The sequence below is a fragment of the Pleurodeles waltl genome, chromosome 11 (genome assembly GCF_031143425.1).
Source record: "Pleurodeles waltl isolate 20211129_DDA chromosome 11, aPleWal1.hap1.20221129, whole genome shotgun sequence".
Lineage (NCBI taxonomy): Eukaryota > Metazoa > Chordata > Amphibia > Caudata > Salamandridae > Pleurodeles > Pleurodeles waltl.
The window spans coordinates 543493517-543510138 of record NC_090450.1 but is presented as its reverse complement, the minus strand read 5'-3'; the positions used below and the strand labels follow the sequence as shown (position 1 = coordinate 543510138).

Here is a 16622-nt window from a genome sequence, read left to right as displayed (position 1 = left end):
ACTCGTAATGAGCCCCTTAATATTTTGTGTGTGCCATGGGATGGGCCTCTCCTGTGCTTGGGATGGTTGTGGCAGTTGGATGGTCCTAGGTTTGCCAACAAATGGAGAGGATAAGAGATGTCCTGGCTGGTAGATAATCCCGGATTAAAATCTGTGCTGCCTCTTGGTGAGCTGGGCAGATGGTCCTGTGTCTGTCAACAGATGATCGAGTGTGTCAGTGGAATTTATCTATGTATGCTGAATGATTTTCTCTCTTCTTGTTAATGGTCCTAAGCATTCCTGTGGGATGGTCCATCGTGTGCCGATAAAAGGTCGGACATTTTTGCACCTAGGATAGGGAGATGGTCCTGGATGTTCTGATTTAGACCTCTACATACTGGCATTATAGCACTGGCTCTGAGTATGCTAATTAGAAGGTCCTAGGTGTGTCTGCCAACGATCCTACTGCTGATCAATTACTTCTGAATGAAATTAATTAGAATCATGGATCCCTAATTAAGACCTCAATTAAATTAATTTTTTTAAGTGCCAAGATGCCACAGCAACTAATTGGTCTTCTTCAAGTTGGTCTTCTTCAAACTATGAACTTCTGTAAACTGCATAGGAACGCACAAATATTACTCTAAGCATTTGCTCAGGAGTGCTTAGATCATTAATACTTTAGTAAATAAAAAATGTAAAGAGCCTCTTAAAGTGAAATTACCAATGATATGTCCTACCTTCAAAATGTCTCAGAAATCTGGAAAGTCAACCACCTTTAAAAAAATATTGAATACCTGAAAATAATTCAGGAAATAAATTGACAAATAATACCAAGTCAAAAATGTAAATATCCCAAAAAATACATGAAGAATAGTAAAAACCTTGTATTAGTAACAGGCTTATCCAAAACATTCCCATAACATCACAAACCAAGAACCCGAAATACCCAACACTATACAAGAACAACATAAATAATGACTCCAAATACTCACCACTGTAAAAGAGGAACATAAGCCTGAAAATGAGTGGCACTAAAAAAATCTTCAGATACATGAAGATAAATGGCCACTTTAAAATTAACATCCATTTAAAATATCCAACACAACCAAGAGCCAAAGGCCTTCGTTTTGAGTCGGGCAGAGTGGTAAGCTCGTTGGATATACAGCCAAGTCTGATTTTGAGATCTAGGTGTTATGGGAACACACACAGTGAAACCAAATATGTCTCTTCGCACATTTTCCTCCTGATGGAAGCAGAAGGAAAATATATGTGAAGTCAGGCCTAGAATCAGAACCACATGTGATACTGTACCCATTAATTCCAGGTCCAGGATGTTACTCAGCATTGCAAGCCAGAAAACTCAGAATGACTGGTAATTGGAATGGAGAGACCTGCTGAATTTGGTATTCCTTATAATAATGTGCACCTTCTTGAAAACAAGGACATTTACAATCTACTTACTTTATGACCATAACTGAACCATAATAAAAAGGTATAATGAATAGAATCAAATACAAGTTTCAAAATTTGTAAAAGTAATTGAATTCAAAATAACATACCACAAGTTCATAGTTTAACATTTTCTAAATATGATTTGACTAAAATAATATATACAAAATTGCAATATTCGTATTGCTGCAGCTAAATTAAAGGAGCAGCACGGTTTTATCGTGATAGTACATCAAGTTAGAAAGCCGCCGTTCAGCTTCTGGTGACTTTGTAGTTAAAACAATTACTTGAATGAGGCACATTAAGCATCCATTAACAGAGAAAGTTTTGTGGAGTGCAAATTGCTGTTTGTGGGAACAGCTGATTGGTCATAAGGCACAAGATCTGTAGATGTATTGTTTTATTTGAGATAATAAAATATTCAAACAGTTTTGCATTTGTAGTGCCTGTTTATTTTAACCACAGAACCGAGCTAAAATAATCCTACCCAAACCTTTGCTCCATTAAGTAGTGTGAAAGCGCAGCACGTGTGGCCAAACTTTAATTAATTTAAAGAGATTAAAAAAATGTTTCCCTCCTGACGGTGGGAGTTATCCAGGATAGAATAAACACAGGGTTGCCAGTGAAGCTTCCTTATTAACCTTTGGACACATTATGCAGAGATTATTTGGTACACAAAATTTGCAGTGGCCCAAAGAGGCAGTAAAAAAATAAAACTCGTGTGTCCCAAAGATTTTCTTAGGAGTCTGCCACTGAAATTGCAGAACGGCAAACCACCGTTTCTAAATACCAAGAGTACCTAGTTTTGTCTCCACCCCTTGCCTCTACCTCCCTGCACCCTACAGTTAATCTTTCTGTCTCTCACTCTTGTAGGTTCTGTTTAATCTCTTCTTTCTCCTTTTGTTACTCTGTTTGTATCTTCCACTTGTTCCCTCTTTCTGTATTTTCTGCTTTTCTCTCTCTAACTCTCAGTCACAGTCTGATGATGGAAAATAGGTCAAAGTCGCCAAAAATGAGTGCGGGCACCACCGGCAGTCCCTTTTTCAAATGAAGTGAGCTCTTTCAGTCGCCCAGAGCAGGGCGCTCACCGGATGGCAGGCACTGGCAGCTATGTAGAGTGGCATTTGTCAGTCCAACGGAACTGATAATATCTCTGCATCTCAAGACTCGAATTATTTCTCAGATGGTCAACCCACAAGTGTCTGAAAGACAGTGGCGGCCTGTACATTTATCAGGGAGGGGGCGTCGGGCACAAACGCACACATAAACACTCACTGACACATGCATTCACACAGACACACATGCGCACACAAACATCCATTCACGGCACTCGCTCCCAAATATTCATTTACGCACGCACCAAACATTAAAAATAAAATCATACTTACCTGCCCAACTCTACCTTGGAGATGCCAGAAGGGCTGGGACTGCTGCCTTCTCACATTGGCAGACCAAGTGTCAGGGCAGCAGACCTTCACCTGTCACAGAGTATGGTGGGGCCAGTGAGACTGCTGACCCCATTCCACTCTGTGACAAGGTGTCAGTGATGGACACTCAGCCCTGGGCACTTCAGGGCTTAGAACTGAAGCTCCCAAGTCTTAGGCAATCAGTGACACTCCCCCTCATCATGAGGGTGGGGGGCTTGAGATACTTTGTCAGGCTAAAGAAGTCACACTCACAGGAGCTGTGACGTCTTCAGCCTGGCAAAGTTCAGCTCAGGCAGCCAGGAGTGAGCCTGCGCATTTAGAGCATGTCTAGTTCCTGGTTGCCTACCTGAAATAAACAGTGTCTCTTAGACTGACCTTTGTTCATCCTGACAGATGCTCTTTTATGGTGGCCAAAAAGTGAGGGAGCATGGCCTCCTTAGGTATGGTGCTGGCCAACACCTTCTGATTTTGCTAAACTCATATATATTTTATAGTTACTTATTGGTCAGCCCTCTTCATCCTTAAGTCTGTTGTTGTCTTTTTCACATTGTTCTTCTGCTCACTACAGCATACAGCATACAGCATGCAGTAGTGTGTCAGCCTAGTTCAGTCATTGTCTAACTTCACTCTGAGTGACCGCATTCTATCCTTTCACAAGAACTGGGAACTATTCTGGCAATGTGTGCTTTTGAGACCAAAAATACTTTTGCTTTTAGCCATTTTGTTTATATATTGGAATGGGCCCTGCAAGTCCCCAGCAATATTGTTTTCCAAAAACAGTAGCATAACAAGCATTAACAAAGCCAAAAGGCTGGCAGACAAAACCATACACATTAGCGTTGCCAATACCTGTTTAATTAGTTCTATGTTATAAATTCCTTCTATGTGATCTGTGCCAAAGTTTCCAAGCAAAAGTGCAATTATCCCTGTAACAGGGTCGATGGCCAAGGCGGTAACAGTACAGCTCCCGAGAGGGAAAAACATAAAGCATTTACCAATGATGAAAATGATTTTTGAAAGGCAAGCCCAGGAATGAGTGATAGTAATGGGCGTGCAGTGTGTGTGGTTAAAAGCCCCCAGATAGATTACAACAGGCCAGAGATTGTGCCTGCAACCTAAAAATCAAATGTTTAAGAACTAGGTTTAGCTGTAGCTTTTCCTATAAGCCTGATTATTATTCCACAATTCCCAGTGATTAACTGAAGAGTAACATGACTCAAGTACATCCACTTTCCTTTGGAAACCCAACAAACTAAAATCTGGTTCCACTTCTTGTGTAGGTCTTACAACCAAATGAACTTTTGATCAATAGTTATACCTTTTTAATTTGTTACTTTCAATAGTATTAGATGAATGGTGCCATCCATAAATACCACCCTGCCTGTACAATACCTGACACAGCTTGATAAGTAGAGTTTTTCTGTGTTTTTCTCAGGCATGAATCTCCATTGCCAGTATTTCCCTATATCTGCACCCCTGTAATTAAAGAAAACAAATAAAAAAAACTAAATTAACGGGCCGCTCCCTTAATGAAATGGCTTAGAGCCACAACTCAATTATCATCATTAACAGAGTCTCTTACTTTCCCATCCCAGTAATTCGGAGGGCTTATAAGGTTTGCATACACACTGCCTATCTTGTTAGCTCTCATGTTTAGCTGTCTGTTGTCGAAAACCTATTGTGGACAATACCCGTCCTGACTGTGGACTTTGGGTCATTCCATTGATTACCACTCATTAGCTTTCTTGTCACTTTCATTTGCTTGCTTCGTATTCAGTGGCCTTCCTTCCTCTTCTTGTGCTTGTCACTCCTCTGAAGAATAGCTTCTTTACCCTCCTTTTTGATTGGATAATTAGTACATTAGTAATTAGGTCACTGCTCGTAATCAAGAAAAGCCACCATAGCATCATGATGCATAAATCCAAACGTGTGATGACATATGCACATACACTTTTCATGACACTTGTTTTCCTTTTTTTCCCAAAATCAGCAAGAAGGCATTTTTCTGTGTTTTTCTGATGGGGTATAGGATCTACTTTCTCCTTAGCCTCAGGAGACTCTATATGCCTTTTTGCCAATTCAATCACTTCTCAGTTTCTGCAAAGTACGTAGAGGGAATCAATGGTGGTGATTGTAATAGTCTCCTATTGGCCCAGAGAGTTTTGCTTCCCCTCCTCCAGCAGGCCCTAGGAACCTCTTCACCTTAGAGACTGTAATTGGAGTGAAGATGGAATTTAAGGCACCAAGACAAACCTCCCTAGAGCCTGTTAATACCGGTTTTGAGGTTGAAATACGGGCTTCCAAGTTACTTAGCTCAAGCTTGCTCTAGACATCCCTCAACTCTCAAGTTTTAATCGAGACATTCCACAGTCTTTCAAAAGTGGTCTCCTCTATCCTGTGTCTTTCTGTCCTTCTTGGAATTCTTGTCAGAAGGATTTTAGCTACTCTGCATACCGCAAATACAGCCTTTCACATCACTTAGAGTGGTTTGGAGTCTGGTGCACTTCTAGTTTAACAACATTTGAGAAGTTTCTCTTTAATTCGCCTGTTTCTTATCTCCTGACATGTGCCTGGGATTTGCCTTGTGACATTTAAGCCCTCAGTCTCATCCCATTGACACTCTAGCTGAGGTTGACTCTACGTCCAACCGATGAATATAGTATTTCCATTGGTGGTAATCCCTGCTACATGCAGTGAGTAGCTCTCTGCTCTTCTGTACAGAGATTCATGTTTCCTGCCTTTCTGGACAGGATATCCTGAAAACGGGTGTTTCCTTTATTCTTAAGGTCACTTCTTCCTTTCATGATCTCCTCAGGTGTTTCTTCCTTTGTTCCACTACTCCATTTTCAGAAGATGAAAATGTTTTACCCTTCCTGGATGTGTGCAGAGCAATTACTTGTGGAATGTCTATGCAGGAACGAAAGCTTCTCTTTTTATCAGCAGATGCATAAGATCTGCAATTGCTTTGATGTACTCCTTGGGAGACACTAATTTCCCATTGGCATACATGGTCAAGGAGTATCTTAGCTTCTTGGTCTGAACAAAGGAATATTTATCTCTAAAATCTGCCTAGCAGCCGTTTGAGAACACCTTTGTTTCCCACCATGAGCTTCAGGGCCTGAGTAGGAATGGATTGCATTTTTGGAGTTAGGGTCTCGGTTCCATTACTCTCGGCCCTACTCTTCCTCATACCACTCATACCTCCCACTTTCCCCTCCTAGTCAATCAACTATTTGTTGGCTTGGATATTTCCAGAAGGATGCTTGGAAAGCCGCCCTCTTCATGGCAACCACCAGGGGTGGAAGGACAGCATTCTCAGCATATTCTCTGGATTCCCATCTTGGTTGCAGAACTAGGGTTACCACTTGGCAGATTTTTTTCAGCGTGGCTTGTATTTATAAGTCCAGGTCAGTAAAATTATTGGGAAATGCATGGAAATTCTGTATTTTTTTACCTTCCGAAACGTAAACATAAACTAGCAAATAAATAAATACATTTGTTAATTCCTACTCAGGCCCCTGTCAGGAGTTCGAGGCCCTTCTTCACCCGCAGGCTCCTGCCTGCGCCTCATCCCTGGTGTCTAGTGGGAGAGCTCTGCTTTCTTACTAGGCTGCCTCTCTCCTCCTTTTCTCTGCTTCACTCCCTGGGTGCTCTCTCTTCCGTGTCTGCCCGCTCTGTGCCCCTTTTGAACTTTGCTATTCACAGTGCTCCTTTCTTGACTTTCTGACTTTTGCTTTACACTCTCTCTTCGCTTTTTCCCTCCACTCCAATCTCTCTATCTTTCACTCTTGCTCTCCCCCTCCCCTGCAGCCCGCCCCCCTCCTCTCTCTAGCATGCATTCCCGCCTCTGCTGCCCCACCCCCTTTTTTCCCTGCTGTTTTCGCCCCCGCTCCCACCTCCCAGCTGTCCTCTACTCCCTCCACCTCCCTACTTAATGGCAGCCGCTGCACGGTCGCGCCAAAGGAGTGCCAAAGGCAAGCCCGTCCGCGCCTGGATTACGCCTGGATCATGCACAGCACCGGAACTGCTGGCTCTCGTCCCCCCCACCGTTGCCACGCACATCTTCATTACGACAACACTACCCTCCGCACCCTTAACACTGGCCGCTTTCCCGCCTGCCTTCAAGCCTCCATGCAGATCACCCGCGGACCCTTCTCCTGCCGGATCTTCACCTTCACCAGCCTCAATGCCAACGACCCACCCACCAAGGCAGGACGCAACCATCTCAGATGTATCCTTCTCAACACCCGCTCCATCCACAAACACGCAGTAGAGCTATGGAATCTACTCGAGTCAGCTTCCCTAGACGTCCCCTTCCTGACCGAGACCTGGATGAACCCCTCCTCAGTGCCTGACATTGCCATAGCCATCCCAGACGGCTACAAGATCACCCACAGGGACCGCTCCAACAAACCAGGAGGAGGCATCGCCATCATCCACAAGAACACCCTCAGGATCACGACCAGCACTGAAGACACCCTCATCATGGCCGAACACATGCACTTCCAGATCCACACTGATGCAAACACCACCCTCTGAGGTACCTTCGTCTACAAGCCCCCCGGCCCCCGACAACAGTTCAGCTACTCCATCACCAACATCATCAGTACGCATGCTCTCGCATCCACTGACTACATACTCCCTGGGGACTTACACTTCCACCTCAGGAACACCAGTGATAACAACACCCCCACCCTGCTCGACAACCTCTCCAACCTCGGCCTTAAACAGCTCGTCACAACACTGACCTACTCCGCAGGACACACACTCAACACTATTTTCTCCGCCAGCAATCATGTCTCCTTCAGCCACACCACCGAACTCCACTGGACAGATCATCGCTGCAACCACTTCTCCTTCAAGAAACCCACAATACACCACCACCCACAACGGATTCCCCACCGCAGTTGGAACAAAGTCACCGAAGACCAACTAATCACGACCCTCTCCCAGAACCCACCCATCGATACCACCGACACTGACACAGCTGCCCGCAACTTCAGGCAATGGATTAACACCTGTGTGAACACTCTCCCCCTGATCAAGAATCCCTCTAACAGCTGCACAGACAGAAAGCCCTTCTGGTTTACCGCCGACCGCCACGAATCTAAGCAGAACTGCCAAAGACTCTAAAAGAAGTGGCGCCAAGATCAGACACTGGACAACCACAGCCTTTAAAACGCCATCTGCAGACACCACCAACTCATCTGAACCACCAAGAGATCCGCCTTCAAAGACCGAATCAACAACAATGCACACAGCCACAAGGAGCTCTTCAACATCGTGAAGGAACTCTCCAACCTCAGCTCCAACGCCAACGACATCCCGTCATCTCAAGACCTTTGTGACTCCCTAGCCTCCTACTTCCACTGCAAGATGGCAGATATCCATGACAGCACTCAGACCCCCCCCCCCCGGCAACCACCAACACCACAGACTCACCACCGACCAGCTTACTGCTCTCCTGGACCCCTGTCAACGACACCATCGAAATCATGAACACCATCCACTACGGCTCTCCATCCAGCCCCTGCCCTCACCAAATCCTCAACAAAGCAAGCTCTGTCATTGCATCACAACTACGGAAGATCATCAACAGCTCCTTCGAGTCCGCCACCTTCCCGGAGAGCTGGAAACACGCCAAGATCAATGCCCTCCTCAAAAAACCCAAGACGGACCCAAAGGACCTCAAGAACTTCCAGTCTATCTCCCTTCTCCCTGCTCCCCTTCCCGACAAAAGTAATCGAGAAGCCTGTCAACAGATAACTGACCCACTTCCTCCAGGAGAACTGCACCCAGGACCCTTCCCAATCCGAATTCCGCAGCAACCACAGCACCAAAACTACAATCATCACCGCCAACGATTAACCATACTGTATAATGGCGAAACCACAGCCCTCATCCTCCTGGACCTTTCAGCCGCGTTTGACACCGTCTGCCACCACATCCTACACACACGCCTCAGCAATGCAGGAATCCATGACAGAGCCCTGGGCTGGGTCACCTCCTTTCTCACTGTTAGAACCCAGAGAGTCCGCCTCCCCCCATTCCGCTCTGAAGCCACCAAAATCATCTGAAGCGTATCCCAGGGTTCGTTCCTCAGCCCGACCCTCTTCAACATCTACTTGGCCCGCTCGCTAACATCACCCGATCTCACAACCTCAATATCATCTCCTACGCTGACGACACCCAGCTGATCCTCTCCCTCACCAAGGACTCCGCCAAGACCAACCTCCACGAAGGAATGAAGGCCATCGCTGAATGGATGAAGAACAGCTGCCTCAAACTCAATTCTGACAAGACGGAAGTCCTCATCTTCGGCTTCACCCCCTCCTCATTGTATAACTCCTGGTGGCCTGCCACTCTCGGATCCGCTCCAACTCTCACCAACCACGCATGCAACCTAGGATTCATCTTGGACTCCTCATTATCCATGACCCAGCAGATCAACGCCATCTCCTATTCCTGCTTCAACACCCTCCACATGCTCCTAAAGATGTACAAATGGATCCCCACCGAAACCAGAAGAACAGTCACCCAAGCCCTCGTAAGCAGCAAACTGGACTACGGCAATGCCCTCTACACAGGAACCATGGCCAAACTCCAGAAGAGGCTGCAAGGCATCCAGAACTCCTCCGCACGCCTCATCCTGGACATCCTCCGCCACTGCCACATCACAGGCCATCTGAGAGACCTGCACTGTCTCCCCGTCAACAAGAGAATCACTTCTGAACTCCTCACCCATGCTCACAAAGCACTGCACAACACTGGACCAAAATACCTCGACAGACTGCTCTCCTTCTACACACCGACCTGGCAACTCCGCTCTGACGACCTCGCCCTCGCAACCGTCCCATGCATCCGCAGAACTACAACCGGTGGCAGACCATTTTCGCACCTCGCTGCCAAGACGTGGAACACTCTTCCCACCCACCTGCGTCAAACCAAAGACCTCCTTACCTTCAGGAGACTTCCCAAGACCTAGCCGTTTGAGCAGTAGCAGCAACCCCCCTCCACCTCAGTGCTTTGAGACCCTCACGGGTGAGTAGTGCGCTTTACAAATTCCTTGAGTGATTGATTGATTGATTGATTGATTCAAAAGTATAGGAAAATCTGTCTAAATTGTTACAGAATTATTATTAGAGCAAACAGATGGCTAAAGTATGTTACAAAAGAAACCTGATTGTTGCAAATGGATACTTTTTCACCTACGACCTGTTGGCTGTTTCAAAACAGCAAAACTTAAACAAATGGCCACAATTAGTTTTCTTAGAAAGGTGGCAACCCTAGGTTGAATTCATCTCATATTGTTATGACTGGGATGAAGAAGAGGAGTAAAGAAGATTACCAATAAGAAGTCATGGCACTCTCTTGCTGGCAGCTTCCAAGGTCTGTGGGTATGCACTGGCCTAAACAGGGAGCACTGCTGGAGCAGAGCTGCCTCTCACCTGAATGATTAAGTTAAAAAATGGCTTGCCTGCAGTTTAGGCCTATAACTCAGAAAGAGGGCCTTTAACAACCAGTATAGCTATAATCAGATGTACAGGTTCATCTCTAATATAGATGTCATGAATATTGAACCCCATCTACCGACCCATGCCCATATCATAACCCAAGCCCCAAACGTGCATTCCACTGAAGACTCATGTTTTTTGGGTTCCCCCACCCCAAGGGCTGAATTCACTTTCCACCTTGGACGGTAACAACATGAGAACATTATGGATAGTGTAATTTTATTATTTATGGTGCAGTTACATTACGTTATCTTTTTTCTACAATGGGACAAAACGTACAAGACAGTCCTGGCTCTATTTGGGGAAGATATCAGAAGTGTACCGGGGGATAGGGAAGGTACTCTGAGAATGTTGATGGTATTATCCCAATACGGCAGTGTTTCTAGCTGTGCCAGGGATGGGTAGGCACCCTTGGTGTACAGAGAAACATCCTTGGTGTAGTTGGAGCTAGTGTGTCTGGGGTTGGCCTGGATGTGCTGCCGGGATGGGACTGGATGTGCTGGTAGAAGGATCCTCTTTGTGCTGGCAGCTATGGTTTAGCTTGGTATTTTAACCAGAAGTGTACTTCTTAAATAAAATGATGTAGATGTTTTTTTCCCACTGCAAGTTAACAAAAAACATAGGGTAGAGAAGGAGGTTGCTATGGTGATGCTACACAAAGCTACATAAGGTGCATGTACATAGAGCTCCGTAGACTGACCAAGGTACATGTTATACAAATGATGTTGATCCTTGTGAGGCAGAGGTGATGGGAAAGGGGGTTGGACAGTGAAATTCGTCTGTCAAGTAGTCCTGGACTGTTGCCTTCATGGTCTTGTTGGGCAATGATTGGCCCAAGAAATTGTTTACCACAGGTCCTCACCTGCTTCCCACCTTTCTTGATTTCAGAGACACCTGTCCCCGGAGGACTTCCAGCGGCTTTTTGAAATGACCCTGGAGGAGTTCAACAGGCTGGCCCTCTGGAAGAGGAATGAGCTGAAGAAGAAGGCCTTCCTCTTCTAAATGGAGAGGTGGACGAGGAGGAGGAGCATCTCGAAGGCATCGCAAGAGCCCAGGGCACTGCTATGGCACCCATAAAACAAAGGCAAAGGTGGCCCTTGGCAGCTCCCAGGGCCCCAGTGACAGGAAGGGTGCTAAGAAGGAGGTGGCCAGGGCTTAGAAGCCGACTCCTGGTGTCCCCGCCGCTTTCCTATCGCCTTTTGTACCGATACCCCTGTCAAATGCTCACAAATATGGTGGCTGCCCTGTTGTCCCCGCCTTAATTCTGTCCCCCTTAAATGAACTCACCTTGAGCATTTGCAAGTTCTCCATTGGGCAACAAGCATATTAAGCTTCTAGGAAGGAGACATGAACCTTTTAATGAGCCTAAGATGAACTGTGACCAAGCATCCACCTCCGGCAAGGGCTGCCTCTGGTCAGCTACAACTGGCGACCCTTGGGGAGGAGGAGGGAGGGGGATTAATGGACATGCAACCTCACCTGACGCAGTAGAAAGACCAGCCACAGGTCATTTAGCAATCAGTTTCATAGGGGTGGTGCAAGAAAAAATGCCAGACTCCCATTCCCTCAACCCCCAGTTCCCGCATCACCCCAGCCCAGCTCCCATGGGCTGCTGAATCCTCTATCGGTCTGAGGTGGGGCCGATGTGCATTATTATCATATTCCTGCTTAGCCTAGTGGGGTCATTCAGGGGTCCCGTCGCTTTCAATGCAAACTCCAGTTTTGCTTCAATATTCTGCAGCAAAATCACTATTGGATATAGAGTGGCAGCTAAATGCGCCCAGCGATGATGCATCAGCATTGTATCACTGGTGATAAAAGACCACTGGTTCACTATTGATTATTAGGGATAGTTTCATCATAATACATTTAATCTAGCACTGCATCACTAATGCTAATAGCAGAATATTGTATCTCTAGTGTCTATAGGAGTACATTCTATCAGTAGGGATGTCAGGTATACTTTGAGAGCTCTTTACACTACTGACAGTTAGGACTAGTTGCACCAATATTGATTACACAAAGCTAGTGTATGACTACTGATAGAAAACACAGACTCACTATATATATTCAGGAGATTACAGAGTTACTACTGATAACAGAAAAACACATATCCCGCAACAATGGATTGCATCAATGGTGATAGTACACAGGTGGGGCTGTAGCACTTTTCACAGTAGAAGGGGGTGATTGTGCATATTGTATTGGTAAACACTGAGAGTCATCCTTGTAAGAACAAGGAGGCGCTGTTAATTGTACAGTTTTGGGCTCTATCATTTTTGGTAGGGCAAGAATGGCTGTGCCACTAAAAATAGTGCAAGGAGTTTTTTCCCTATCATGCACGTGGTACATGTCCTTGTTGGTGGGAAAACAGATAGGTGCATTTCTATTGATATTGAAAGGTTGAGAGTGAATCTGATGACAGTGAAAATTGGTTGTATGTCACTGTATGTAGAAGGAGTAACTGCAATTATTGACCGTGATGGTGGAGACTGTGTCACTGATGTCAGTCAAATTGATGTCTGTAACTACTACTGATAGCAAGAGAGGCCAGTGTGCCCTTCTTGAAAGAGAGAGGCCTGTGTGTGTGTGTGCCACTACTGCAAATGAAAGAGGTTGCTGTGTCACTAATAGTAGTGCAAAGGGTATGCAGTGTGTGTCTGTGTTAGGGAAATCCCCAGCTTCACACTCAGTTCATAGATGTCAGTTCACAAGACTAGGCTATTGGAAGTGACAACAAGCTCCATTTCTACCTCCCTCACACACACCCAAGCCAATAACATGACATGGCCTCCTGTTTGTGGCTATATATGGATGGACCATAAGACCCTATGCTTTGTGTCCCTACCCCTGACTTCATGACCCCCATACCAGAAGTAGCAGGAGAGTACCAGTAGTCTGAAGGACACAGTGGGAGGGCACTTGAAACCCCTGTCACTTTACTTGTAGCCAATGCATAATCTGGATTGGGCACCATATTTTGCATTGAGTGAGATGTCAGCACAATGAGTGACCAGGATACTGAGTCATGTTTCCTCCTTTGACTCTTTGTGTTATTTGGGTGCCCCTTTGTGAGCTTTGTGTTTGACAACCAAGGGAACCCAAGTGACTCATCAGCAAGTGAGTCCTCAGGTGCGGGGATGCACCAAGCTAAACACCTAGGGAGTGTTGGGGCCATCAGCTCTATTAGGATATCAGGGCCCTCCCATGGGGTTCTGAGGGTCAGGGTCACACTACCTCACCTGTAGGTAGTGCACAAGACTTCCGAGGTCTATAGTACATGTTGAGAGCAGACTTTGCTTATAATTCTTACTCCTGGCTTGTATGCCTTTGTTCGCCCTTTACTTCATATAAGTTTCAGTGAGTACATCTAATTGTGATGGCAACATAGGATTTTTTTAAAATAAATTACATGCACTGAGTACTAAATTGCCACTTGACCCTTCTGACCCAAGATGGTAAGCTCAAATAAATTTGACAAACAGTGAAACTTTACAGATAAAAAATACGGTAACTAGAGAAAGGGCAGAGATGTGCGAAGTTGCAAATGTTTTTCCTTTACAAAGTTTGTGAATCGCTTCAAATCTTTACATGTTTTGTGAAGTTCACTCAGAGTGCAAATTAAAAAAATTACATAGGCAGTTAATGAACAATAATGCATCATAATTAAATTTTGCTTCAAACCCCTGAGAAAAATACTTTTTAGGTAGAGTTTTCACCTATTGCCATGACCGCCGACACCTCCAGATTCGTCAGCTTCAAAGTAGAAAGGCAGAAAAAGGAACACGGAGCGGCAGCATTCGCAAACAACAGGTGTAGATGAAGACGATTGCTATGTTGGTAGGACATGCTAAATGCTAAATTCAAGATGGAACTTGAAGTCACAGCATGCTGCAAACAAGCATTGGCAATGCCAATAGGTCTGACTTTAAAGGAATGTTGTATGGGAATGTGAAGCATTATAATTAAACAGCATTGGAATGGATATGGATTTGTGAGGAAGTAACCCTAGAACATTATTAGTTTTGCTTTAAAGGTAGCAACAAAGCCCCTTTCTAGGGATCCTCACATAATTGTCTGGTCACAGGTGCGCTGTCAAGCCAAACCATAAAAGGGAACCCATGCTGCCAAATTTGCATCAATCCAGTTTTTTAACTTATTTTAATTAAGCAGGTGAGCCTGCCCCAAGTACGTGCAACAACATAACAGGTGCCACTAGTGATAGATAGATCAGATTATGGGGTTCATACGGATAATGCAAGAAGTAAATGTGTCAGCAATGGTAGTAAAATGGATGACTGTGACGCTATTGATATTGAATGAGTGGTACGGCACCAAGGAAGGTAAAAGAGGTGGGAGGGTGTCCAATGACAGAGAAAGTGTGATCTGTATTACTGTGACCAGTAAAATAAATGGGTGTGAGTCTACTGAAAGAGATAGGTGTGTTACTAGTCATGGCGAGGGATGTGTGTATGACAAATGATTGAAAATGATAGTGAAAGGGGTTGGTGTGCATTTGTTAATGGTAGAATGTGTTGGGATATCACTATCAATAGTGATAGTGAAAGAAGTGGGTGTGCTATTTAGGCAGAGGAACTGCTGTGTTTGCCCTCAATAGTGAAAAACAGGGTCTATGCCACAATGGTGGTGAAACAGGCAGCATGACACTATTGGTTTTGAAAGGGATGACTGTAATTTCTTTTGTGAAGAGGTTAGTCATTATTCATTAAAAAAAGTGATTGTGTCACTAAGGATGATAAATATGTATGTGTGAAGCAGTTGAGGGTGGCTGTGTCGCTATTATTAGGTAAAACAAATTATGTATCACTGTTGCCAGTGAAGGGTTGATCTACCACTTTTTGATAGTGCAAGGCACGGGTGTATGTCGCTAATTATAGTGAATATGGTGGGTTTATCACTACTGTCAGTGAAACAGTTCTTTAACTTTGCAGGAAATTGTTACGTGTCACTATTGGTATTGGAGTGTGTGTGTCTTTATCACTGCTAAAAGGGTGGATGTGATACTACCAACAATGAAAAGGGGTGCAGGTAGAATTACTACCTGGTCATTTGTTTACCAGCCTAGACTGTATTGTTATGTCCCATCCATAAAAAAATGACAAAGCAATGAAAGGTGATATTTTTTTACTTTTTGAAATGTAAATGTAAAACAGCAAACACGCGAAGAAATTAGTAAACGTACCTGAGAGCTGTCTATATAACATCAAAATGATTATTTAAACAAACAGAATCAATATTACCATGATACAAGAGAATACTGAGAATTGTGCACATATTTTTCACCTACCAGCACTTGGCCCTCTTTAGCAAAACGTAAAACAATGGCGGGTATGTTTCTTTTCTGAGAAATGTGGTAACCCCAGATGCTGTGTATTTGTTGACAATGAAGGAGTTTATGTGCCATCATTTATAGTGAAAAGGATCGGTCTATAATAAATGACAGTGAAAAGGATAACTGGGTCACTAGTGAGTGGGTAAAAGTGTCTCTAATAATAGTAATAGGGTAAGTGAGTCACAATCAGGAGTGAAATACGTCTGCGTCCCTTTGATGACAGTGAGAAGTGCAGCTTTGTTACTACAGTGAAAGGGGTGAATGTGTCACTTTTGACAGTGGACCTGACTGGACATGACAGGGCAGGAAGGTATTAACTGTCGACAGAATGGCTGCGCCCCGGCCTAGCCTAGTGTACAGAGCAGGACTCTCTCTCACTTTCAATCTATTTGAGGAAAACAACTTCCTACAGCCTACCAATAGAGCAGTGCTTAATTTGTGCTTTGTTGATTCCGGTGCAGAGCACCAGCACTTATTTTTGAGGGCCGGCACTTATTTTTTCTGCCTCAAGCATTTACTACAAGCAAAATACTCATGGAAAGAGGGAGGAACAGAAAAACGAAAAAGCACCACAAAGGGAGAAAGGAGAAAGCAGCAAGAGTGAGCTGAAGGGGCAAGGAGTGGCTTTAAATGAATTAAAGAGACCCGGGATGGCTTCAGGATTACGATGTCTCAGTATTCAGGAAAATCCCGGGCACCCACCACATGTGGAAGCAGTCACACACTGCACCAACCTGCAGGGAATCCATTCATCCTCCCTTGAAAATGAGATCATGTCCACCACCTGCTGTGAAAGCCAGACTGCAGGTTTCAAACAGCTGGTCCACCTTTCACCAATGTGGTGTTCCCACAGTAGCCACGAGTTTCAGCCTGCTGTGAAAACAGCACATTTTTTTG

At 44.8% G+C, this 16622-nt stretch overlaps 1 protein-coding gene across 1 annotated transcript in view; it reads left to right on the top strand.

The window, feature by feature from the left end:
- Positions 1-15587, top strand: part of DMTN (dematin actin binding protein) — a 239331-nt gene extending 223744 nt beyond the window's left edge. Inside the window, exon 17 of the mRNA XM_069213984.1 lies at positions 11261-15587. Coding sequence (XP_069070085.1) covers positions 11261-11374 — 114 coding nt within the window. The 3' untranslated portion in view covers positions 11375-15587. The remainder of the gene's footprint in view (positions 1-11260) is intronic.
- Positions 15588-16622: the final 1035 nt, after the last annotated feature.